The 25,625-nt window shown below is 40.4% G+C and overlaps 1 protein-coding gene across 7 annotated transcripts in view; it reads left to right on the top strand.

Moving 5' to 3' along the window:
* Window positions 1–25,625, top strand: part of CPEB2 (cytoplasmic polyadenylation element binding protein 2) — a 104,010-nt gene that overhangs the window by 58,691 nt on the left and 19,694 nt on the right. For all 7 annotated transcript variants that reach the window (XM_074992503.1, XM_074992502.1, XM_074992508.1 and 4 more), the window contains 5 exons: window positions 2,058–2,228; window positions 4,499–4,588; window positions 17,851–17,969; window positions 18,271–18,385; window positions 20,298–20,479. In XM_074992503.1, coding sequence (XP_074848604.1) covers window positions 2,058–2,228; window positions 4,499–4,588; window positions 17,851–17,969; window positions 18,271–18,385; window positions 20,298–20,479 — 677 coding nt within the window. The remainder of the gene's footprint in view (window positions 1–2,057; window positions 2,229–4,498; window positions 4,589–17,850; window positions 17,970–18,270; window positions 18,386–20,297; window positions 20,480–25,625) is intronic.

The raw sequence follows: 25,625 nt of genomic DNA on the forward strand, positions 1-25,625 counted from the left end.
TTTGTCAGCAAATGCTGGGTTTGTCAGCAAAACTTTCGAGTGTAGATGTAGCTTTTGTAGCTACGTTGTTCTTATGTGGCAGCATTTCTAGCCTTACGTCTGAAGTAGCATCCGTCCTGTTTAAGGGTGTTCGATATGGGAAGGATGGTGGAGCTGCCTTACCCTGAAATACCTCAGTTTGTCATTGAGGTGTTGAAGTTTTAACATTACCTTCACCCTTCAAAATTGCATTATGTCAGGAATTTTTAGAGGTTTCGGCTATTTTCAAATCCTATGGTATACCTTGAGCACTGTTAGCAAGTAGGATAGACGTGATTTAATCTCTTTCTAGGTAATTTTGTCAACTTTTTTTCTATAACTTACTTTTATAACTTTATATCCTCTTACTGGGACCCTACTCTTTTTAAATGCCCCTCTGAAATCACGCCCCCCCATGCATCTGATGAAGTGGGTCTTTGCCCACGAAAACTTATGATCCAAAATATCTGTTAGTCTATAAGGTGCCACAAGCTGCCTTGTTGTTCTGGAAGCTACAGACTAACATGACTACCTCTAATATTATTTTTATAAATGCTAATTACAACATCATTCTGTTTTCTTAGAATTGAAACCTATCTCCAGTTCACCAGAACATTTTTTTAAAAGTGACATTTTAATTTTTAAAAATTTGTTCTGTTGCATACATTTTTCTTGTCCCACAACTTACTCAAGCTATAAACAATTGTGATATTATGCACTGAATAGACCCTATCACCACTGGAAGATGAGCCTGTGACACAGAAGAACATATTGGTCCTACTGCGTTAGAACAGTGCTTCATCTAGCCCACTATCCTGTCTTCCAACAGAGTCCAATGCCAAATGCTTCAAAGGGAATGGACAGAACAGGGCAGTTATCGTGTGATCCATTCTCTGTCCAGTTCTGGCATGTGGCAGAGGCTTAAGGGCACCCAGAGCATGGGGTTCATCCCTGAATATCTTGGGTAATAGCCATTGGTGGACCAGTTCTCTGTGAGCTTATCTAAGTCTGTTTTGGACCCAGTTATACTTTTTGCCTTCAGCTTCCCCAGTAGGAAGTTTTGTAAGTTGACTATGCATTCCGCAAAGAAGTACTTCCTTTTTTTTTAAGCCTGCTTCATATTTAATTTCACTGGGTAGTCCAGTTACTGATGCATAAGAGACTCTTCTCTCAACTGTAACTGGTTATTTTGCTTAAGAACCTTTTTGGTGAGAGACCTTGTCAAAAGCTTTCTGAAAGCTCAGGTACTCTATGTACATTGGATTACCCCATTCACAAGTTTGTTCACCCCTCTCTCAAATAATTCTTACAGGCTATGTCTACACTGAGCCCTAGTGCCGGCAGTTTGATGCAAATAAGCAGTCTCGAACAGGCAAAATGGTGGCTCTCTAGCTGGGGGTTTTTGCTGGCAGAACCCTCATCTACATCGCTTGGTTTCTGCCATGATATGCAAATTACCCACACAAATATGTACATTAGCCACTGCAAATATGCAAATGAGCCACCAGTTTGAATTTTCGACACCGCTTATTTGTGTCAAATTGTCCACACTAGGGCTCAGTGTTGACACAGCCATAGATTGGTAAGGCATGATTTATTTTGTTCTTCACTATAGTTCAACTAGTTTTGCCTGGTTCTAAAATCAAGCTTATTGGCTAGTAATTTGCAGGATCACCTCTGGAGCCTCTTTTGAAAGATGGTATTGCATCAGCTATCCTCTTGTTATCTGCTAAAGAAGCTGATTTAAGCAATAGGTTACATGTCACAGTTAGTAGATCTACAATTTCATGTACAAGTTCCTTCAGAATTCTTGGGTGAGTACCATCTGGTTCTGATGACTTATTGCTGTTGAATTTATTAATTTGTTCCAAAGCTACCTCTACACATACCTCAGTCAGTCATGGGCAGTTCCTCAGATTTGGCACCTTGCAGAATTTCAACTTGTATATTCTTTTGACACATTTTGTCCCTTTTTCCTTGAGTTATGTGACAATCATAACCAACTACAAAATTATTTTAATATTCTTCTTGTTTTCTAGGTCGTTCTTCTCTCTTCCCAATAGATGATGGTTTGCTGGATGATGGCCATAGTGATCAAGTTGGTGTTTTGAATTCACCTACATGCTATTCAGCTCATCAGAATGGAGAACGGATAGAACGTTTCTCTCGGAAAGTATTTGTTGGTGGCCTTCCACCAGATATTGATGAAGGTGAGCTGGCTGTATCTGAGTAGGAGCCAGTCTGGGACAAACAAAAAGCTGCATATTCGCTTCAAAATTAAATGAATATATTGAAGAGTCAGACAGGGCCAAAACTTCCCTGGTATAAGTGGGTACAATTTTAATTGACTTTTTAGTGGCAATTGGACTTCTTATGCTGAGTTAATGACAGGCTTTTGAATAATATTTCTTTAAGAAGATTCTATGCATTGTTTTCAAAGAACAAAAGCAATAATGTTAAAGTGTAAATCTTATGGACATGTTTAAGGCTGAGAACTTTCTTCTTGAGACAACTTGTTGCGCTGCTGTATCTTCACCTGAATTAATTAGAACAATAGTTTAGCCCAGAATGTTACATGTAAGCAGCCTGTCACGTTACTAGTATCAGAATGATTTTTCCCCTTCTGCTTTTTGTCCTCTAGATTGTGTAGTTCAATTTCCACACCAGGGTTTGTGTTTCTGTTCTTACTTTTGTTGCAATATTGAAGGATAGGCTGTTACTTTGAATAATATGTTACAAATTAGGTAAGTCTCTTCTGCCCATCTCAAGTATCCTTCCTGCTAGAAGTTAAATAATCTATTTGACCTATTTCTGTAGTGCATAGGAAAGAACTCTGTTTTACCCGAGTCCCATTTTTTAATTAAAAAGTCTGTCATGTCAGAAGTTTGAGAGCTATGGTTAAATGCATAACTGTACACATTTGTTGACACTCACTGTTCTACTAGAATGAAGAAAAATATTAAAAATTGTCCATTACACTTTTATATAATACTTTTGAACCAAGCATCTTAACTGTTATCTTTATAAACCAATTTATTGGCTTGTATCAGTAGGGAAACTGAGGCACAGAGAAGCTAAAATGTTTCGGGAGCAAGGGAACTTTGAAGTTGTGCAATTACTTCGAAGTGCCTGCTGCTACATGCCTTGCTGACACTTTGAAGTTAGCAGCTTCAAAATATGTGTGGTGAGAGTTATGCTAATGAGGTGTTGCATATGCAGTGCAGCACCTCATTGCTGGTCACCACTCTGGTTCATTTACATGCCCCCTTCGAAGGAGAGGGCTAGTGTAGACAAGTCCCTACTGTTGTTGTGTTAGGACTCCCCTGAGCAGGTAGGCAATATAGGCTAAATTGCACATTTATTTTGTAATATAAAGAAATGTCCATTGACGAGGTTAAAATAAAATCTCAGATTGATTCACAAACAAAATAAGTTTGAAGATGCACGAGATAATTTGCCATGGCAGGGGGAGTTCTGCGTTGTGAGCATGCCAGCTGCAATACTTTTGGACAGTCTATCAGCATGGGTACAAAATTATTTATAAACCTTAACAAATTAAAACAATTCATATTTCCTCTCTCTCTCTCTCTCTCTCACACACACACACACACACACACACACACACACACACACACACACACACACACACACACACACACACACACACACACACGTTAACTAAAGAAACTTCTGTTGAGTTTATTGGTTTATCCAGCTTTGAGCAGTCTGAAATAACTGCATGTCGAAAGATCCTGACTTTTGGAAACTAGGTCAAAAATCCTGTTGTGTGCCTATTGAAGACTATCGCCCTTATTTTTTTCCTGCACTCTTGTGCAAGACCTTCAGGAAAAATGGCAGATGGAAAAGCATTACTGGGATAGGAAGCCATGCCAAAATTGTTGTCTGTTAAAGCATGGCCTGCAGCACCTAACTCTTTACCAACATATTGATATGGGAAAAAGACGAGCCTGTCCACTGTTGTGTAGGGACCACTTCTAAGTTTAGTCTCCATGCCCAATCTGTACTTTACCTTCGGCTGAGACCTGATAATAAAAGGAACAGTGATTTGGGTGGTTCTTATGATGTAGACACCTGCCCACTGGGATCTAGACTGTAGGCCATTGAATACTAACTTCCTGGAACCATGATCTTGAATCTTAGAAAACTTAAATTTACTGATTTCCGCGCCCCCCCCTCCCCCCCCCCGTGGCAAACCGTTTTTGCTCTGAAATGATTAAATTATGTGAAGAAAATTGATTGAACTAGAATTAGGTTTAAGCTAAAATTAGGTTTAAAAATTATTTCATCATACTTAATGTTTTCAGTTATAGGAACTTATCTCTATATTTTGTTATGTTTATTTTATCTGGAAGAAAGGAATGAAGCATCAACTCTTCATTTGCTTTACAGTGTTTTTCATTTTCCAGTTTGAACTGTAACCTGTTCTAATTGCAACAACTTTGGTGTTTGGGTTTTTTAGATGAAATTACCGCTAGCTTCAGACGATTTGGGCCTCTGGTAGTAGACTGGCCTCACAAAGCAGAAAGCAAGTCATACTTCCCACCAAAAGGTAATATGATGAGACGTTCTTTTTTCTGGGTATGTACATCATCTTAACCTTGGAAAAAACAATGAGAAGCTCTGGGGCACCTTATAGACTGACAAATTTTTTGCAGTATAAGCTTTTGTGGGCAAAGACCCACTTCATCAGACCCATGAAAGCTTATGCTCCAAAATATCTGTTAGTCTATACGGTGTGATAGGACTTCTTGTTGTTTTTGCAGATATAGACTAACATGGCTACCCCTCTGATACTTAATCTTGGACACTGATTTAACCTGTTCATGCCTCTTTCTCTTCTGAAGGGTTTAATTAGTAGCCTCAGGCTGTGTCTACTCTGATCCACCGTTCAGATTATGAATCTGTAAATAGCAGTGCACACCAAAGTGCTGTGCTATGATTCATCTTACTGGATGCTGCAGACTCAAATCATAAGGTTACCAGTTTGCCTTAATATAGTAGTCTTCAAAAAGGAATATATTAATATGAAGTAAGAATCTCTCAGTTTGTACCCACAGAATCCACATGGGGAAGTTGCAGTACAGAACTCTTGTATGGACTGCTATTCATGCCCCCACAGTTGAAAATGTGGGTGTTGTATACAAGCCCTTAAATGCTTAACAGTTAATACTGTTGTACAATAAGGAGCGCAGATGCAGTTCAGTTTGATTTCAAACCTAGAAACTCAGGTCTCAGCTCCCTGTTCTTTATCAGTTCAGTGCAGGACTTCTCAAGTAACTTCCATATATGGAGCTCCCAAATATTACAGCCATTTTGCAGTGTTGAACCCAAGTTTTGCCTGCATGTAACAAATTTGTGAGGCCTAAATTTGTCAGTGTGGACCAGGCCTCAGTATCCCTTCAGGCCTGGTCTATATTTACTTAAAAGTTGACATTATGTACAGCAGAAAGGGGTGTGGAAAAAAAAAGCATACTCTTGAGCACTGTAGCTGTGCTAGCCTAATCCCCAATATAGGCCATCAGAAGAATGCTTTTGTCAAGCTATCTGCCACTGTTTGAGGAGGCAGATTAACCTGCTTCCATCACTATAAGAAGTGCTACGTTTCAGTGCTACAGCAGCACAGCCACAGTGCCAGTAGTGTAGGTATGGCCTCTGTCTGTTTTTCTGTGTCTCAGATTGAAAATTTCAAATTGATACATGTTTGATTTATGCCTCTGTGTTCATTTTGTTTTTTATTGGCAAATGAGAGTCAAACCATTCAAAAGAAAAAAAAATCTTAATAGCAAACCAGACAATGCACAGTCAAAAAATGCTTCTCTTCCTCAGGACATTATAACTCTTGAGGTTGTAGAGAAAAATCAACCCTAATTTTTAAACCTATTTAAATTTGACAGCATAGAAGTAATAAATTTTAATTGTAACTGATATTTCACAGTACATTCTATTACTATTTGTATGTGTTCCCATTGAACAAGCTAAATACAAAAAAGACTTTTTCAGCCTTTATGTTGTAAGCATCCTACTCAAGTAATGCCTCTCCTCTTCAGTTTTAGAACAAATATTTGTATTCATCTCTACTAAATATTCAAATTATGGTTTGGATGACGTTCAGTAAAGAGGCCAAGAATTCAGATGTAGTGACGTGTATTTATTTGACAGTTGAGTTATCATATAACACACAGAGCCTAAATTTTGCTGTTGGTTCTTTGTGGTTATCAGGACCCACATGGTGGATTCTACACCTAAGTGGATGTGTTGGCATTACCTAGAAATAGGGGATGGGGGAATCCAGAAAATAAGGTCTTGGGACCTTGTGTCTGTCTGCAGTTGCACCCAGTATAAATCTGATACAGTGAGGAGAACAATGCTAAGATTCCAGCTTGCATTAGAATGCAGTTGCCCATCTCCATCATGGAAAAGGCGGTGGTGAACTCATCACTCTTGTACTTGAATTCCTACATCCACCTTTGCTGGCAGGAAGAAATTTATCCCAATAAGAAACTTCTCCAACAATAAAAGGAGAAGAATAGAAACCTTTCAGAATCCACTAGCATCTAATCCATATGTGGGAAGCAGTCAAATACTGTAGCGAGAGCTATTTTTTTCATACAATATCCAAGATAATCTGATCTTAACCTTAATCTTTTTTTCTGTCTTGATATACAAAGCCGTTATTGTATCAGGTATCATTTAGGTTGAAAACTGCATCTCCATTCACAACCCACCAAGATAGCTGTGGTACTTTGGGGCAGTACAGCTCATAAAGCCCATGGGAAAGGAGTGTGAGAGCAGGAAATATAAAGCATTCTTAATTGAAAGAAATTAATTGCAGGATGAATCTCCACAGAAGGCTGGGCTAACTCGGAGCCTAAATACCTTTGTTACATTTGTCTTCAGTGAAATTTTTTACTGTAACTGCAATACGTGCAACCTCTGTATGCATGCATAAATCACTACCCCAAGCAGGGCTTTCTATAACCAGATAAGGTAGAAATGGAGAAAACTGCATGAAATCCATTATGACCCCCAATATATTTACCTAATTAACTTTAGAATCATTTGGATGCTATCCATCTAGAGTTTGAGTATCTAATAGGATAGGTACATGGTACCTATTATCATCTGATTATTTAAGAACACATCTGAATGTTTTTCCCCTGTTAAGGTTTCTGTGTAATGCAGTTTACTGCAGCATTCAGTATTGTGTTGCCACAAAATTCAAGGAACCTTACTGCAGAATTGAGAATTGATAAGCCATCTAGGCATGAAAGGTATTTGCAACATGCTAGTACCCCAGCACACTTAAAATTTAGTCTTATCAGTGTAGACAGGACCAGCCCATATTACCAGTCATTCTACAGAGATGTAAAGTTCAGTGCTGTACAGAGTTTGGTAACATCATAGGATAATAGAACTGGAAGGGACATAGAGCGGTCATCACGCCCAGTGGTCTGCACTCATGGCAGGACTAAGCACTATCTAGACCATCCCTGACAGTATTTGTCTAACCTGCTCTTCAGAATATTGTATGATAGAGATTCTACAACCTCCCTAGGCAATTTATTCCAGTGTTTAACCACCCTCACAGTTAGGAAGTTTTTCCTAATGTCCAACCTAAACCTTCCCTGTTGCCATTGCTTCTTCTCCTGTCATCAGGACTTATGGAGAATAATTTTTCTCCTTGTAACAGCCTTTTATGTTCTCCAAAGCTGTTATCCTGTCCCTTTCGACTTCTCTTTTCCACACTAAACAAACCCAGTTCTTTCAGCCCTACCTCATAGGTCACATTTTCTAGATTTCTGTCCTTTTTATTTCTCTTCTCTAGATTTTTTTTTAACAATTTGTCCATCTTTTCTGAAATGTGGCACCCAAAACTGGATCAGTACTCTAGTTGAGGCCTAGTCAGTTAAGAGTAGAGTGGAAGATATTTTTTTTTTCTCATGCCTTGCTTACAACTCCTGCTCAGATGTCCAAGAATGAAGTTTGCTTTTGTCGTAACAGTGTCACATTGTTGACTCATACTTACCTGGTGGTTCACTTTGACCCCTATATTCCTTTTCTGCAGTACTCCGTCCTCGGTTGTCTTTACCCAATTTGTAGGTGCATAACTGATTGATTGTTTCTTCCTGAGGGGAGTACTTTGCATTTGTTCTTATTGAATTTCATCCTGTTTATGTCAGTTTCTCCAGTTTGTCTCGATAATTTTAAATTATAATCCTATCTTCCAAAGCACCCCTCCTGTTTTGGCATCATCTGTAAACTTTGTAAGAGTACTCTCTATGCCAGGGGGCAAGCAAGACATGGTCTGTTGGCCAGATCTGGCCCACCAAGCCTTTAATCTGTTCCCCAGTGGGGGGAAGCTTCCGGTACTTCCCTCATCACCAGCAAAATCTCTCAACTCCCATTGCCAGTTTCATGTACTGCCCCTTCCCCCAGCAAAATCTCTCAGCTTCTGTTGGGGAAGCCAGCCAATGAGAGTTAGAGCTTTTATTGAGGGCAGGGCAGTGCAGCACAGTTTCTCAGTTTCTGTTGGCCGACTTTTGCATAATAGGAACTGAGAGATTTTGCTGGTGGCGAGGGCAGCAAGCAAAGTGCAGAGAGCTACATGGAACAGTCAGTGGGATGGGGCTTCTGGCAGGCAGGAAAGCCTGCCTGAAAATGCTGCTGTCTGGGAACTGTTTAGGTAAGCACCTCCTGGCCACAGCCTGCTTCTTGCCTCCTCTTTCCCCCGTGCATCCCATATCCCTCCCAGACCTTGCACTGCCTCCTACATTCCTTCCCCAGGCCAGAATTATCTCCTGTGCTCTATGCCATTATCTAACAGAACCAGTCCCAAGAACTGATCATGGTGGTACGCTACTCATTATGCCCTTCAGCATGACTCTGATCCATTGATAACTGCTCTCAGAATGGTGATTCAACCAGCTAGGCACACACCTTATACAAGCTCCAGTTAGCTTGTGTTTCCCTAGTTTATGAGTTGGTCATCCAAGACTGTATCAGATGCCTTACTAAACTGTAGATATACCACATCCACTGCTTCCCCTTTATCTACAAGGCTTGTTATTAGCCTGGTTATCAGGTTGGTCTCATGTATCTGATGAAGTGGGTCTTTGCCCACAAAAGCTTATACTCCAAAATATCTGTTAGGCTATAAGGTGCCACAGGAGTCCTTGTTATTCTTGAAAATACAGACTAACACGGCTACCTCTCTGATACTCATCAGTACATTAGGTCTACTTATTCACCCATATCTGTTTTCTCACCTATGTGTGCTTGCTGAGTTATCCAAAACATTAAATGTAAGCTAAATACAATTCAGGAGAACCATAGAATTATGAATACTTTGGGAATGGAGGGTTTTTGTAACTCTGAACAAAACATTATGGTTCTTAACTGTACATTGACTTAATACAGCTTTGAAACTTTTCTGTGCAGAAGAAAAATGCTGCTTTTACCCATCTTAAGTGAAAAAAGCACAGAAACAAGTTTCCTGATCTTGTCAAATCTTTTTTAGTAATTTAACACAGTATTGTAATTGCTGTTTTTTCTTGTTGTTTCTGGGGGTATTTTTGTTCTGTGCTGCTATCTGATTGAACATGTTCCAAGTGAGGTGTTTGGTTAACCAATCCATTTGCAACTCTAGTGCTCATAATTCTGAGTTCCTTCTGTAACTTCTTCTAGCCTGATGGACCTGTGGTTTTAGCCATGGTCCATGGCTGCAGTTGCGCTCACAGAAACCATGATGGCAGGGTAGCCGTTGGACTGGATTTGAGAGTGTGGCACTGTGATCTGGTGCACAGGGTTACACTGCCACTTGAATTTACACCTGTTGCTCCTTCATCATGGCAGAGAGTCAGCCAGTACAAGCATGAGTGGTACTGCAATTCCATGTAGCAAGCTACATGCTCAGTTTTGGCACAAACACACATCCATGATGATGGAGGGCTAGCCACCACAAACCTGAGTAGTGATATGACCCTGTGCACCAAGCCGTGATGCTCAGAGCAGGGAACTGGCCCAAGCTACTTCCTGCCAGAGGATATTGTGAAGGCCAAGACTTTAACAGGATTCAAAAAAGGACGTAATAAATTAATGGAGGATAGGTCCTTGGCCTCTGTTTGTCAGGGCTGGGAATTGGTGACAGGATGGATCACTCGATTACCTATTCTGTTAGTTTCTTCTGGGGTACCTAGCATTGGCCACTGTCAGAAGACAGGATATGGGGCTAGATAGACCTTTGGTATTACCCAGTATGGCCATTCTTATGACATGAGCAGTTGCTGCTGTGTGAGTATGGGACAGACTTGCTCTCTAGCCTCTCATCATAGGGTCTTTCCTCCACACTAGGCCAGGATAAGGGTTGAGTGATGGAGCAGAGTGCTGCAGGAGACTTCTATGGTATTGCTAGCCTATAAATTATTACTAGATAAACTCTGAATGTTGTTAAAGGCTTTGTATGATCCAAGGTTTATATACAAAATAGTCCTTCAAAGGGAATTATCTTTGTGTAATCCACAGCAGTGAGACCACTGACCAGAGAGTGAAGTCTGCTTTACAACCTTATCTGAGAGCCAGTTGGCTTTCCGTTCATGTAGAACAATCATAGAACAGTAGAGCTGGAAGAGACCTAAAAAAGCCATCAAGTCCAGCCCTCTACTCTAGGCAGGACCAAACCTATCGGATCAGCCCGCCAGGGCTTTGTCAAGGTGAGACTTAAACACCTCCAGGGATGGAGACTCTGCTACTTCCCTGGGTAGACCATTCCAGTGCTTCACCACCCTCCTAGTGAAAAAGTTTTTCTTAATGTTCAACCTGGACCTTCCCAACCGCAACTTGAGACCATCGTTCTGTGTTCTGCCATCTGTGACCACTGTGAACAGCCTCTTTGCAACCTCCCTTCAGTAAGTTGAAGGCTGTTATCAAGTCCCCCATCGGTCTTCTCTTCTGCAGAGTAGACAGTCCCCAATTCCCTCAACCTTTCTTCATAAGTCATATACTCCAGCTCCCTAATTATTATTGGTCGCCATCCGCTGGACTCTTTCCAGTGTATCCACATCCTTCCTATAATTGGGAGCCCAGAACTGGACATAGTACTCTTGATGCGGCCTCACCAAAGTCAAATAAAGAGGAATAATCACTTGTCTGGATCTACTGGCAACACTCCTCTTGATGCAACCTAATATGCCATTAGCTTTCTTGGCTACAATGACACACTGTTGACTCATGTCCGGCTTCTCATCCACTACAACTCCTAGGTCCTTTTCCGCAGAACTACTCTGAGCCAGTCGGACCCCAGCCTGTAACAGTGCTTGGGATTCTTCCAGCCCAAATGCAGGACTCTGCACTTGTCCTTATTGAACCTCATCAGATTTCTTGCAGTCCAGTCTTCCAATTTGTCTAAGTCACTCGGGACCCCATCCCTACCCTACAGCATATCTACCTCTCCCCCTAGCTTAGTGTCATCCGCAAACTTGCTGAGGGTACAATCCAGCCCCTCATCCTGGTCATTGATAAATATGTTGAACGGAACAGGACCCAGAACCGAACCTTGGGCACTTCACTAGAAACCGACCGCCATCCCAACATCGAGCTGTTGATCGCTACCTGCTGGGCCCGACCTTCTAGCCAGCTTTCTATCCATCTTACTGTCCATTTATCCAATCCACGTTCCTTTAACTTGCTGACAAGAATATTGTGGGAGACCATATCAAAAGCTTTGCTAAAGTCAAGATAAATCACATCCATTGATTTTTTTTCCCCTATCCACAGAGCCAGTTATCTCATTGTAGAAACTAATCAGATTGGTCAGGCCTGACTTGCCCTTCATGAATCCTTGCTGACTATTCCTGATCGCTTTTCCCTCCTCCAAGTGCCTCAAAATGGCTTCCTTGAGGAGTCCCTCCATGATTTTTCCAGGGAATGATGTAAGACTGACCTGGCCTATAGTTCCCTGGATCATCCTTCTTCCCTTTTTTAAAGATGGGCACTACATTTGCCTTTTTCCAATCATCTGGGATCTCTCCCGATCTCCACAACTTTTCAAAGATAATGTCCAAGGGCTCGTCAACGATATATGCCAACTCCTTCAGAACCCTCGGAGGAATTGAGTCTGGGCCCATGGCTTTATGTACATTTAGCTTTTTTAGATAGCTCCTAACCTGTTCTTTCCCCACCAAAGGCTGTCCACCTTCATACCACAGTGCATCACTTATTGCATTAGTCTGGGAGCTGTCCTTGTCCATGAAGACAGAGGCAAAGAAAGCATTAAGGACTTCAGCTTGCCCTGCACCATCTGTCACTGGGTTATCTCCCTCATCTAGTAGGGGACCCACGCCCTCTCCGATCACTTTCTTCTTGCTAACATGCCTGTAGAAACTTTTCTTGTTATCCTTCACATTCCTCACGAGTCACAGTTCCAGTTGCGCTTTCCCCTTCCTGATAATTGCCCTACATTCTCAAGTTATACATTTATATCCCTCCCTAGACATCTGTCCAAACTTCCACTTTTTGTAAACTCTCTTTTTGTGCCTAAATTTTCCAAGGATTTACCCCGTAAGCCAGTCTGGTCTGCTACCATATTTACGTCTCTTGCTGTGCATCGGGACGGTTTCTTTCTGTGCCTTCAATAGGGCTTCCTTAAAATACTGTCAGTTTTCCTGGACTCCTTTTCCCTTCATGGTAGCATCCCAGGGGATTCTGCCCATCAGGTTTCTGAAGGAGTCAAAGTCTGCTTTTCTGAAGTCCAAGGTGGTGTAACTTACTGCTCTTTCCTACCTTTGGTCAGGATCATAAAGTCTACCATCTCATGATCACTGCTTCCCAGGTTGTCCCCCACCTCTACCTTCCCGATCAGTTCCTCCCTGTTTGTAAGCAGCACATTGAGCTGTGCACGACCTCTGATCGGATCCTTCAGCGCTTGTACCAAGAAGTGAGCCTCAACATTCTCCAGAAACTTCCTGGACTGCTTGTATACTGCCGTATTGGTCTCCCAACAGAGGTCAGGGTAATTAAGGTCCCCCATGATAACGAGAGCCTGTGATCTGGAAACTTATCTCAGTTGTCCAAAAAAAACCCTAAGCTATTTCATCATCCTGATTTGGCGGCCTGTAGCAGACACCAACCACCACATCTCCAGTGTTGCCTACACCACTGAGCTTGAGCTATAGATTCTCAACAGGCTTTTCTCCCTCTATGTATTGGAGTTCCAAGCAGCCATAGTGCTCTCTTAAATACAGTGCAACTCCTCCTCCTTTTCTCCCTTTCCTGTTCTTCCTGAACAGTTTATACCCTTTCATGACTGCGTTCCAGTCATGCGAGTCATCCCACCAAGTCTCTGTTATCCCAATCAAGTCATAGTTCTTGGACTGGGCCAGGGCTTCTAATTCCTCCTGCTTGTTCCCCAGACTTCTGGCATTGGTGTACAAACACCTTAGATAACCAGTCGATCTCCCTGCCCTCTCCACTCGAACCAGGGATCCACTTTTGTTGTACATTCGTCTTTGCACTTCTTTCCAGCCTCCAAGTTCCTTTCTCCCCTCAGGGTTTTGGTCACCGTCACGCAGCGAAGCTAGCTTAAAGCTCTCCTCGCTAAGTTGCAAAACAAAAAGCAGTCAAGTAGCACTTTAAAGACTAGCAAAATAGTTTATTAGGTGAGCTTTCATGGGACAGGCCCATTTCTTCAGACCATAGCCAGACCAGAACAGACTCAATATTTAAGGCACAGAGAACCAAAAACAGTAAGCAAGGAGGACAAATGAGAAAAAGATAATCAAGGTGAGCAAATCAGAGTGTGGGGGGAGGAGGTCAAGAATTAGATTAAGCCAAGTATGCAGACGAGCCCCTATAGTGACTCAGAAAGTTCCTGTCCACATTAACCATGTGTTAATGTGCCAAATTTGAATAGAAAAGCAGCTCGACCGTTTCTCTTTGAAGAACGGTGCGAAAGTTCTTTTTCAGTAACACGCACACCTTTAGGTCATTAATAGAATGCCCCATTCCATTAAAATGTTGACTAACTGGTTTGTGGATCTGGAGTGTTTTGATGTCTGTTTTATGCCCATTAACCCTTTGTCTAAGGGAGTTAGAAGTCTGTCCAAATACGAAGCATCTAGGCATTGTTCACACATGATGGCATATATGATGTTAGTAGAGGAGCATGAGAAAGTGCCTGTGATTCTGTGAGTAACCTGGTTAGGTCCGGTGATGGTATTCCCAGAGAAGATATGTGGACAAAGCTGGCAGTGGGCTTTGTTGAAGGAAAGGTTCCAGGACTGGTATTCCTGGGGTATAGACTGTGGCTGTTAGTGAGGATCCTCATGAGGTTGGGAGGTTGTCTGTAGGAGAGAACAGGCATGTCACCCAGGACCTTCTGGAGTGTGGCATCCTGATTAAGGATAGGTTGTAGGTCTTTAATAATTCGTTGCAGTGGTCTGAGTTGGGGGCTGTAGGTGATGACCAGTGGTATTCTGTTCTTGGCTTTTTGGGCCGATCTTGGAGTAGCTGATCTCTGGGTATTTGTCTGGCCCTGTCAATTTTTGTTTTTTTACTTCTCCTGGTGGGTAATTCAGCTTTATGAATATTTGTAAAGATCTTGTAGTTTTTGGTCTCTGTCAGTTGGATCAGAGCAAATGCGATTTGTATTTAAGAGCTTGACTGTAAACAATGGATCTAGTTATGTGTGCAGGATGGAAGCTACAAGGGTGTAGGTAAGTATAGCAATCAGCAGGTTTTTGGTACAGTGTGGTAGTGATCAGGCCAACCTTGATTAGTACTGTAGTGTCCAGGAAATGTATCTCTTGCATGTTGTAATCGAGGCATAAGTTGATGGTGGGGTGTAGATTGTTAAAGTCTCTGTGGAATTCTTCTACCATGGGTCCAAATCATTGATGACATCTTTATGTATCTTAAGTAGAGGAGGGGTAATAGGGGACGAGAGCTGAGGAATTGTTGTTCCAGGTCATCCATAAATATATTAGCATATTGTCGGGCCAGGCGGGTGCCCATAGCAGTTCCACTAATCTGGAGGTATAAATTGTCCCCACATCGAAAATGATTGTGTGAGAGAACAAAGTTACAGAGATCAGACACCAGATTGGCTGTGGTGGCATCAGGGATGGTACTCCTGATTGCTTGTAATCCGTCTTTATGTGGAATATTAGTGTACAGAGCCTCTACATCCATTGTGGCAAGGATGGTGTTATCAGGAACTTTTCCGATGTTTTGTAATTTCCTCAGGAGGTCGGTGGTATCTCAGATATAGCTGGGAGTGTTGGTGGCCTACGGTTTGAGGAGGGAGTCCACGTAACTGGATAGTCTGGTGGTAAGGTTGCCAGTACCTGAAATGATAGGGCATCCAGGGTTTCCAGGTTTGTGGATTTTGGGAAGTAAATAGAATAATCCAGGCTGCGGCTCAGATGGTGTGTCCGAGTGAATGAGGTCCCGAGTAGCAGCAGGGAGTTCCTTCAGTAGTTGTTGTAATTTCCTTTGGAATTCCAAAGCGGGATCAGGGGAGAGAGGTCATTTTGGAGAGTTGTCTGGCTGCCTCCTGTTCATAGTCTGACTTACTCAGGATGACAACAGCACCCCCTTTGTCAGCTGGTTTGATTATGATGTCTGGGTTATTTTTGAGACTCTGGACAGCATGGCATTCAGCATAGTTGAGATTGTGTCTCATTTGGCATTGTTTGTGTATAATGTCAGCCTGAGCACGGTTGCAGAAGCCTTGTACGTAGAAAGCCAGACTTTCACTACGACCCTCAGGGGAGTCCACATAGAGTTCTTCTTCTTTTGTTGTTGTTGGGGGGCGGGTCAAGAGTCAGACTGTTGTTCATAGGTGTGCTGGAAAAATTCCTTTAGATGGAGGTGGTGAAAGAAGGCTTCAGGGTCACCACAGAGTTGTATTAAGTTCGTGAAGGAGGTAGGGAAGACGTACAACCTATCCTTAATCAGGATGCCACACTCCAGAAGGTCCTGGGTGACATGCCTGTTCTCTCCTACAGACAACCTCCCAACCTTATGAGGATCCTCACTAACAGCCACAGTCTATACCCCAGGAATACCAGTCCTGGAACCTTTCCTTCAACAAAGCCCACTGCCAGCTTTGTCCACATATCTTCTCTGGAAATACCATCACTGGACCTAACCAGGTTACTCACAGAATCACAGGCACTTTCTCATGCTCCTCTACTAACATCATATATGCCATCATGTGCCAACAATGCCCAGATGCTTCGTATTTGGACAGACTTCTGACTCCCTTAGACAAAGGGTTAATGGGCACAAAACAACAGACATCAAAACACTCCAGATCCACAAACCAGTTAGTCAACATTTTAATGGAATGGGACATTCTATTAATGACCTAAAGGTATGTGTGTTACTGAAAAAGAACTTTCACACCGTTCTTCAAAGAGGAACAGTTGAGCTGCTTTTCTATTCAAATTCGGCACATTAACTCATGGTTTAAACCGGGAGAGGAACTTTCTGAGTCACTACAGGGGCTCGTCTGCATACTTGGCTTAATCTAATTCTTGACCTCCTTCCCCCACCCCTCCACACTCTGATTTGCTCACCTTGATTATCTTTTTCTCATTTGTCCTCCTTGCTTACTGTTTTTGGTTCTCTGTGCCTTAAATATTGAGTCTGTTCTGGTCTGGCTATGGTCTGAAGAAATGGGTCTGTCCCATGAAAGCTCACCTAATAAACTATTTTGCTAGTCTTTAAAGTGCTACTTGACTGCTTTTTGTTTTGGTAGTGTATAAACAAGCACGGCTTCCTCTCTGTTACTACTCACTAAGTTGGCAAGCCTACTTGTGAAAATGCTCCTTCCTCTCTTGGTTAGGTGGACCACTTCTCTTTCCAATAATCCTTGTGCCCAGAACAGCATCCTGTGATCAAAGAATCCAAAGCCCTCTCTCCGACACCACCTGCGTAACCATGCATTTACTTCCTCAGTTCGACGGTCCCTACCTCGCCATGGTAGAGGGCCACTGTCAGTCTGATCTGCCAGTGACGCAGCTCTATTGACTTTACATATGGATACACCCTTCAGAGTTTAGGGGAACTCTTAAAGCAGCTAGAGTTATTGATGAGCTGTAGTTGGAGGTGGAAAGATTTCAGCCAGAATTCATTTTCAAAGAAATTGTATTTTTTTTTTTTAAAAGAGTAAAACAAAATCCTGCGCAGGAAAATGTGCCATAAAATCTAAGAAAAAGTTTGACACTGATTTGGTAACCTACTTCAGAGAAAAATGGGATATTTTTTTGGTCTGTATTTCTAAATATAGTTCATAATACAACCCTAGCCATCAAGGTGCTGCTGGGTTCTTCCATACTTTGCAAAAAAATTATTAAACCAGAACTGTTAAAATGCTTTTTAGTGTCCCCCTCACCACCCCACCCGGCCACACACACACTATTTATGAATTTGAATTCCTACTTACACAGGGTTTGGGAGGCTTGTTAGGTCACTTATGCGACAAAGTACTTTGCTCGTATCTCTAGAATTGAGTACTTTTTTATGCCAAATCAGATTTTCATCATATAAAGTCTACTGCTACCAGTGAAATGTCATTTTGAGTCTTCAATAAAACATCATTTCAAACCTACCATCTCTTTTAGAAAAATCCTGACTGAGCTATTCATGTAGAATTTTGTTACAAAGAGACTTAAGTTTGGTGTTAAAATAACTGGCCAAATAATTGAATTCTTGCTTTGCAAATAAATGTTTGCATGGAGGAGGATATTTTGTGAAGAACATAGGAGAAGAAATTGCTTGCTTTCGGCTAATTATTTGTTGTTGTTGCTTCAGGATATGCATTCCTCCTTTTCCAAGAGGAGAGCTCTGTTCAGGCACTGATTGATGCCTGCATTGAAGAAGATGGAAAGCTCTATCTGTGTGTTTCAAGTCCTACTATCAAGGACAAGCCAGTAAGTAAACAGTAGATGCCCCTCAGGCTATTGCTTCCATCTGTCTAAAGATGCTTGTGAGATGATGATGGTGAAAATAATCAAAAGTAAACTACCGTTGGCAGAGTTCAACATCTGGGAAAGCTGAATGATTTAAAAAAACCGCAGTGTCTTGAATTAATAGGATTAAGACAGAGCAACTAGACATGTTCAGTTAATGAGACTGTGACTAGCTAACAGTTTATATAGACTGATGAACATACTAAGACTGTAATGTGGTGAGACTTAACGTAGCATGCAATTTTCTTCTTTTATTAAATAGGTTCAGATTCGTCCCTGGAACTTAAGTGATAGCGACTTTGTGATGGATGGTTCACAGCCACTTGATCCTCGAAAAACAATTTTTGTTGGAGGTGTCCCTAGGCCCTTAAGAGCGGGTAGGTGTAAAACTGGTATTGTAATGTGGCATTTTTTAAAGATATAATGTGGATAGTAATAAATAGAAAAAATCCTCATGGCAAATTGTGAAATACCTCCCTGTATTTGCATTCCTTCCTGTAAGTTCTGTAGGCAGGCTGTAACCACTAGGCCTGCTTATCATTTATAGCTACTTAAAATCAGAATTCATGAAGGACTTCATGATTGTATCCTGGTTAAAGCTATAGGAAATTGACTCCTGTTACCTGGCCACAATTTTACTGCAATTTTATTGCTGCTGTTCTAGTCCAACTAACAGTCTAATAGAGCATCCCATGGCATCCTTAAAGTCTGTGGTTTGTATGAAATGGAATCGTAATGCAGTGTGCTGGAAATCCTAGCACCTATTAGAGAGACTGCAGGAGAGCCACTCATGATACCAGAATTTGTAGCATAACTCCATCACAGAAAGAACACTAGTCCAGAAGAAAGACAGACCTCCACTAGTCCATCAGAAAATTGAAAGCCAAAAAAGTGACTCGTGTGCTGTTTTTTTTTTTTTTAAACAAAAAAAAAAAAACGTATTTTTAAATCTTGGGTTATGAATATCCTGGCTTCTTGGAAGTTTTCATTTGCAAATATTTATCTTTAGCCATAATATAAACACTGTGCTTTTTGTCACTGCAGCAAAAACATACTATAGACTTTATCTTTCAAACTGCTGTGATTCTTTTTCATAAGTTCAGTCAAAATTCTTCCAGTTACTTTGTCAAAGTACATTGATTGAATAAACTAGCACATGGTCTGTTTGTTACATTAATAACTGCTGAAGCTGAGATTCTGTGGCTTTCTTGTCTTCATTAAATACTAAGACTTGTAGCTCTCTTCTTACTGTATTTGCAAACAGATGCATTCATTTAAAATAAACAATATTACTGATTTGGCACCATCAACTGATACTTGGCGTACTGAGAACTTGGATATAAAACTGTCCTAACTGTAAAAAATTACAATACATAAAGGATAGGTCAGCTTCAGTAACTGAACTGGGTATTTCAATGCTGTGAACACTTTTCCAGACCTACTGGTTTGTAAAATTTGAAATTCACTCTTATGAAATCTGTTTCCACACACAAAATCCAGATAATCAGGCTTTGTATGGGGATTTAAAGGATAGAAGCCCCTGCTCCAAATGGAGGCAGGTATGGAGCATTTATATAGATAGTCAGAAAATAGTGGCCTGCTACAACATATGCACAAGGGGTTTTTACAAATTCTACCCAGTACACAGTCTACGCATCCATCAGCTCCTCAGTCTGTCCCAAAATCCTTTTATGCTTCCTCTGGAGAAAATCCCCTTGGAGTTCTGCTCCAAGAGACAGAGGTGGCTGCAGTGACTGACTGACTTCTCTTCTGAGTTTTGACTTTAAAACAGCAGTGGGCAATAACTGGTCCAAGGACTGAATGCAGTTCACCGGGGCTATCCCCTGAAGGGCCACTGTTTCTGCATTTACCTGCACCTCCACAGGGGCTTACAGTGCATTTTGGGCAGGGGTCACCATTCCTGGCCAATGGGAGCTGCAGAAAGCGGTGTCCTGGTCTGTGATGATTCTCATAACTTTCATTGGCTAGGCACAGCCATCTGCAGTTAACAGGAGCTGCAAGTGCTCGTATCTGCAGGAGCACAGGTAGATAAAGCGGTGGCCGGCCAGGAGCTAACCCTGGCTGAATCACCTCCTATCTTTATTGCTTCCCCCCCCAGCCCTGAGCTTTAGAAAGTCATTTGAAAGGGATGTAGCCACTGCTCTGAGCAAGTACATATGACATAATAAATGGCTCATTTTTCATTTCTATTAATTTCCAACTAAAATACATTTGACAGTGTTTAACTGGCTATTTAAAATACTGTTGTATTGTTTTTTCCCTTTACAGTGGAATTGGCTATGATAATGGACCGTCTGTATGGTGGAGTTTGTTATGCAGGAATTGACACTGACCCTGAGCTGAAATACCCCAAAGGTGCTGGGCGTGTTGCATTTTCCAATCAGCAGAGTTACATTGCTGCCATTAGTGCTCGGTTTGTTCAACTTCAGCATGGTGATATCGATAAACGAGTAAGTGGTACAGAATTAATTGTTTACAATATTTATTTTGTCTCCGTAAATGAGTGGCAGACTGTAAAACATACTTCACAGAATTCATTTGTGTTGCATTTGGCTAGACTTTGATACTAACTTGTTAGTTACATTTCTTTCAATAGTCATAGCTGCTGGTGTCCTAGGTGTTAAAACCCTACTGTTTAATATACATTCAACAAAGCAGCAGTTTGTTCCTGTGACTGTCTTTATACCATGTATTCTTCCTCTTCTAGAGGCACTGCTCCTTTTGAGATGTTGGGGGCTTGGAAAATACAATTAGTTTTTCTTCCTTTTATCCTCAATAAACTATGAAAGGGATGGAATCTTCTATAATTGACCCTTATATGCTTAGATTCCTTAGGTTTGATTTTTCAGAGTGACTTAGTATCTGCAGTATCCATTGATTGCAGATACTTAAAAATGTGTAAAAATCTTGAAAAAATCTGTCTCAATGGGTTTCGAGATGGACATCCAAAATCAGAAACTGTTAGCTTGTAACATCTCAGAGAGTGCTTTATAAACATCCACCAGTGAAATGCTATCTTACACTGGAACTGTCAGTTTGTAAACTTTGAATCCCTTGCTGCTCATGTTTGATTTAAATACTGTATGTTGCTGCTTTGGAAAACTATAAGAATTGGCTGTTCTTGAAGCTTACCCCAAAAAAGGAAGTATGTTCCCAAAAAGGAGTCTGGTAAAGATAAGGAAGTAGTAGTGGAGATTACCTTTCCCTTTATAGCTGGCCAAAGACTGGGCGGAAGATAGTTCCACTCATCAGATCCTCCTAGCTGTTGAGAGAGAGAGAGCCTTATCCCTTTAAACAAACTGAGAAGATTGAGGAATAGCTTCAGGTTTTTCCATGTACCTATTACTTAGATGCTGAAATAGAAGTTGAAGCCCTCAGGTAGGGACATGTGACAAAATCCTCTTTCGCAGCAATTTTGCATGTGGGGCATGAGTATGGTCTGAATTTTTCATGAAGGACTTAATTTTCTTAGTGAGATGTCCCCTGCTCATTTTTGGCATAAATAGTTCTTTTGCTTATAGGTGCTGGTGTGGGAAGAAGGATAACCCGGTGGTTGGGTTCCTGGGCTAGGGCTCGAGAGACCAGGGTTCAGTTCATGCTCTGCCTCAGAAATCCTTTCTGACCTTGGACAAGTCGCTTCATCTGTCTCAGTTTCCTGTATGCAAAATGGGAATAATAGCAATTCTCTATTCCACAAGTGTTGTTAATCTTTTGGTGATGGTGGCCAGGAATGGGTAGACATAAATGTATCAAGCCACAGTAGTAAATAGTCATGTAACTTTTTTAAAGGGTCATTGAAGGGATATTATCAGATTATGAATCCTGTTTTTATATTCCTTGCCTGAGAAACTGCTAACAATTTATTGGAATGGCTTTACTGCATAAGACCAATGGTTGGTCTAGTCCGGTATCTGGTCTCCAATAATGGCCAATGCTAAATGTTTCAGAAGAAGATGCAAGAATCCCCACATGAGGCAAATGTGATGTAATCTACCTTGTAAAGTTCTCTTCCTAATCTCCAATAGACATAGTTATAAGCGCTAAAGAGAGAGTTCTTGTTCGCATGTGTTCTCAAACATGTTGTGTTTACTGGTATAATTTTGGATATTCTTATTAGCTGTGTCAATGTCCATTTATTTCCTCTTTCTAATCCTAAATTTACAAGTTTTTAGTTTCATTGTCACTCCGTTCTTGTGCCCTGAGACCAGGAGAATCAAAGCACCAATCTCTCTTCCCTGTACTATTCTTTCATACACTTTTATTTTGGGTCCTCCTTTTATTCCTTGCCTTTTTAGGTAAACAAGCCCAGACTTTTCAATATCTCTTCATAAGACTTTTTCCAGGTCCTTCCCATTTTAATTTCTCTTCTCTGAATCTCTTCTAATTCTGCTATATCCCTTTTGAGATGAACCTTCCACTCAATGCTCCAGATGAAGCATATAGCATTGATTTATAAAATGGCACTGTAATATTTTCTGTCTTATTCTTAATCCCATCCCGTACACATCCTAACAACTTGTTCACTTTTGTGACAGTAGCTGTATCATGCACAGAAGTCTTCATTAATCTGTCACAATGATGCCCAGTTACGTTTTTTGAGTTAGGAGTAATTTACAACAATTCAAAGTTTATTTCCAATGTGTGTTTGCTTTGCATTTATTTAACTTGAACTTTATCTGCTATTGTGTTACCATTCACTGGGTTTAGTTCGATCTCTCTGAACTTCCTCATGTTGTTATCTCAATTCATCTAACTTAAATAACTTCTGTGATCGGCAAATTTTGATACCTCTCTGCTCAGTGACGTGATTAATAAATAACAAAGGAAACTTCTCACATCAAAGAGTAAGGCATCCATTTATTAGCCTTTCACAATAATGTTAATTGGCTATTCCTATTCTTTGTTCCTTATTTATTAATGAGTTTTTGATCCAAGACAACACTCTGCCACAGCTACTACCTTGGTAACATTTTGTGAAGGACCTAGCGAAAGTCCTTTTGACAGTCTAAATGGATTTCAGCAATTTGTCCTTTATCCCTTATGATATTGATCCAGTCAAAGAACTCTAATATTAGATTAATGAGACATTTTTTCTATTTGCAGAAAATTTTGTGGGTTAGACTATAGCATATATGATCTTCCAGGTGTGCTTTTAAAAAAAACAAAAACAAAAAAAAAACACACTGGTTTTTAATTGTAATTTCAATGAATTTACAAGGTGCAGAAGTAAATCTTACTGGTCTGTACCTGGATCACCATGGAGCCTTTTTAACATAGCAGTACCGTTTTTGCTACCCTTTAGTCCTTTACTAGGTATTTTTAATTAGAAGAGTGAATATTCTTTGCTAGCAGCTCAGCCATATCATCTTTAAGCTCCATCACTCTTGGGTGTACGACTTGCTGCATTTTGGAATATCCACTTGTTTCGGCACCTCTTCTGACTCCTCAGTGTCTGATAGCATCTTATCTTTATTTCCAGAAAAGAGGAGTTCTGGTGTATTTATCTTCCTAACATATTATGGAGGTGAAGACTGAAGCAGGGAATTTATTTAGCGTGTCAGCAATGTTCTTATCTTCTTTTAATTGTCTCCTTTGTCCCTGAGCAACTCAGAAGACACATGGATTTGTTTGCAGGCTTTATGCATCTGATATACTTGAATAATCTTTTGCTGTTTGTTTTTATACTTCAGTTATTTCTTCTTCAGAATCTGTTTAGCTCTCTTAAATTTCATCTTACATATTACTTAGTGTAATTTATTCTTTATATAATTGAAACCTTGACTTGCCTGTTAAATTGTACGTTTGGTTTTTGCATTCTACTGTTCGGGCTCAATGAGAATAGATTAGCAAATTCCAATATTATTTCCAAGTCAGTTTCACTTTTGCATTATTGTTGTGCTGTAATATTGGGGATGTAAACACTGCGGAAGAACATTAAAATTCTAGGAAGCTACTTTCTTTAACTGTTTTCCCTCTATTAGAACATGTTTACTGTTGATACTAGATTTTGGGAAACCTGAAATATGGGCCTAATCTTTTAAATAGAACAAATTAAGCAAGATAGTTCCTTTTCATTAGGCCACTTGTATTTGACAAATCTAATATCCTACCCACAGAGCTATTGTAAAATAATTTATATTGAAGTACCATATTTGTACAGTAAATCACAATGCTACTGATGGTCATGTTGCTCTGTAGTCAGACAGCTTTTCATTTTTTCTAAAGGAAAACACTGCTACAACTATCAAATTATGTATATAGTTAAGCTATGTAGTAGTATGACCTTATTATTTTACCGGACGATTCTACTCTTTGTTAATCAATTGTTCCATCTTTTCAAATTAGTTACATTCCCATTTGTTCATACATTCCCTCCACAGAAAGGAATTCTGATTTTTGTTTATTGCTTGTGTATTTTGCTTTTGCCCAAATACTGGTAAGAAAAGAGTACTGCTTATAAATACATAAAGGGGGTTAGATCTCATATGTTTAGACAGGTGCATGCGTACACAATTTTCTGACGATAATAAAATGTGTTCAAAAACTATAATATTGGTTCACAGTTTTTGAAAGCTTTGGAATCCTTGAATTTTCAATAGGAAGTACATTGACACAAGGTTAGGGAAGCTTTTGGAACATACAGTATTTGAGATATCGAAAAACTATCTGTTTTTAAATTCAGTATCAGATGTACAAAGCTCTGCCTGTTTGCCACAGTAAGCCTTCGGTAATTATGGTGGTTGGGCTGTTAATTTCTGGCATTAAATTTCAGATAAGAAATCCCTATTTTTAACATAAAGTTCTTGTAACTGTTAAATGTTTCAAATATATAAATTCTATATGCTGTGGTTTTTGATTAGTTTTTCTCCTGCAACTGTAGATGAAAGTGTAATAATGAAATTGTTTAAATTAATTCACTAAACTGGAAAGCAGAAATCTCCTAAAGTACTCATTTAAAAAAAAAGTATTTAAAGTGAAAGATAAATTGAGCCACCAGAAATTAGCTATCCAGAACAGATATCAAATATGTCAAATCTTTTATTGTTCGTTGGGTATGTATTTGAGTGTAACTTGAGTGCAATTTTAATTGAAGGGAGGTTTTCTGTCTTTCTCTTTCTCCTGTTACCACACAGTTTAGCTTATCAGGGCATAGGGAAAGCCATATAGGATCAAACCAGAGTGCCATCTACTCTGGTGTCCTGATCCTGCCCACAACAGAAGCATCCAAGGAGAGTGCCAGAAGTCTGTGGGCGCAATTATTAAATAAATGGCATAAAAAGGAAATATTACCTAATCTCTGTCCATTAGAGGTTGTCTTGTGCATTGAAACATGAGGCGTTTTATATCCCTTTTGACTTCAAACAAAACCTCTGCTTTCCTTAAATGTCATTCTTTACTTTTTGTGCTTTTTCATTTTCATGGATTGTCCCTTTGCTGTAGTGCTGTGAGAGACTACATCCAAATAGCCGATATAGTTTCTGTGTTTTGTATGCTGATGTCATAATCCTCTTGGATAATCCTCTTGGGATGGGAAGAAGAAAGACACAATAGGAGTAGTTGCAGATGGCTACATCCATCCTCTGGCCAGGGAGCTGG

Source organism: Carettochelys insculpta, chromosome 4, assembly GCF_033958435.1.
Source record: "Carettochelys insculpta isolate YL-2023 chromosome 4, ASM3395843v1, whole genome shotgun sequence".
NCBI lineage: Eukaryota > Metazoa > Chordata > Testudines > Carettochelyidae > Carettochelys > Carettochelys insculpta.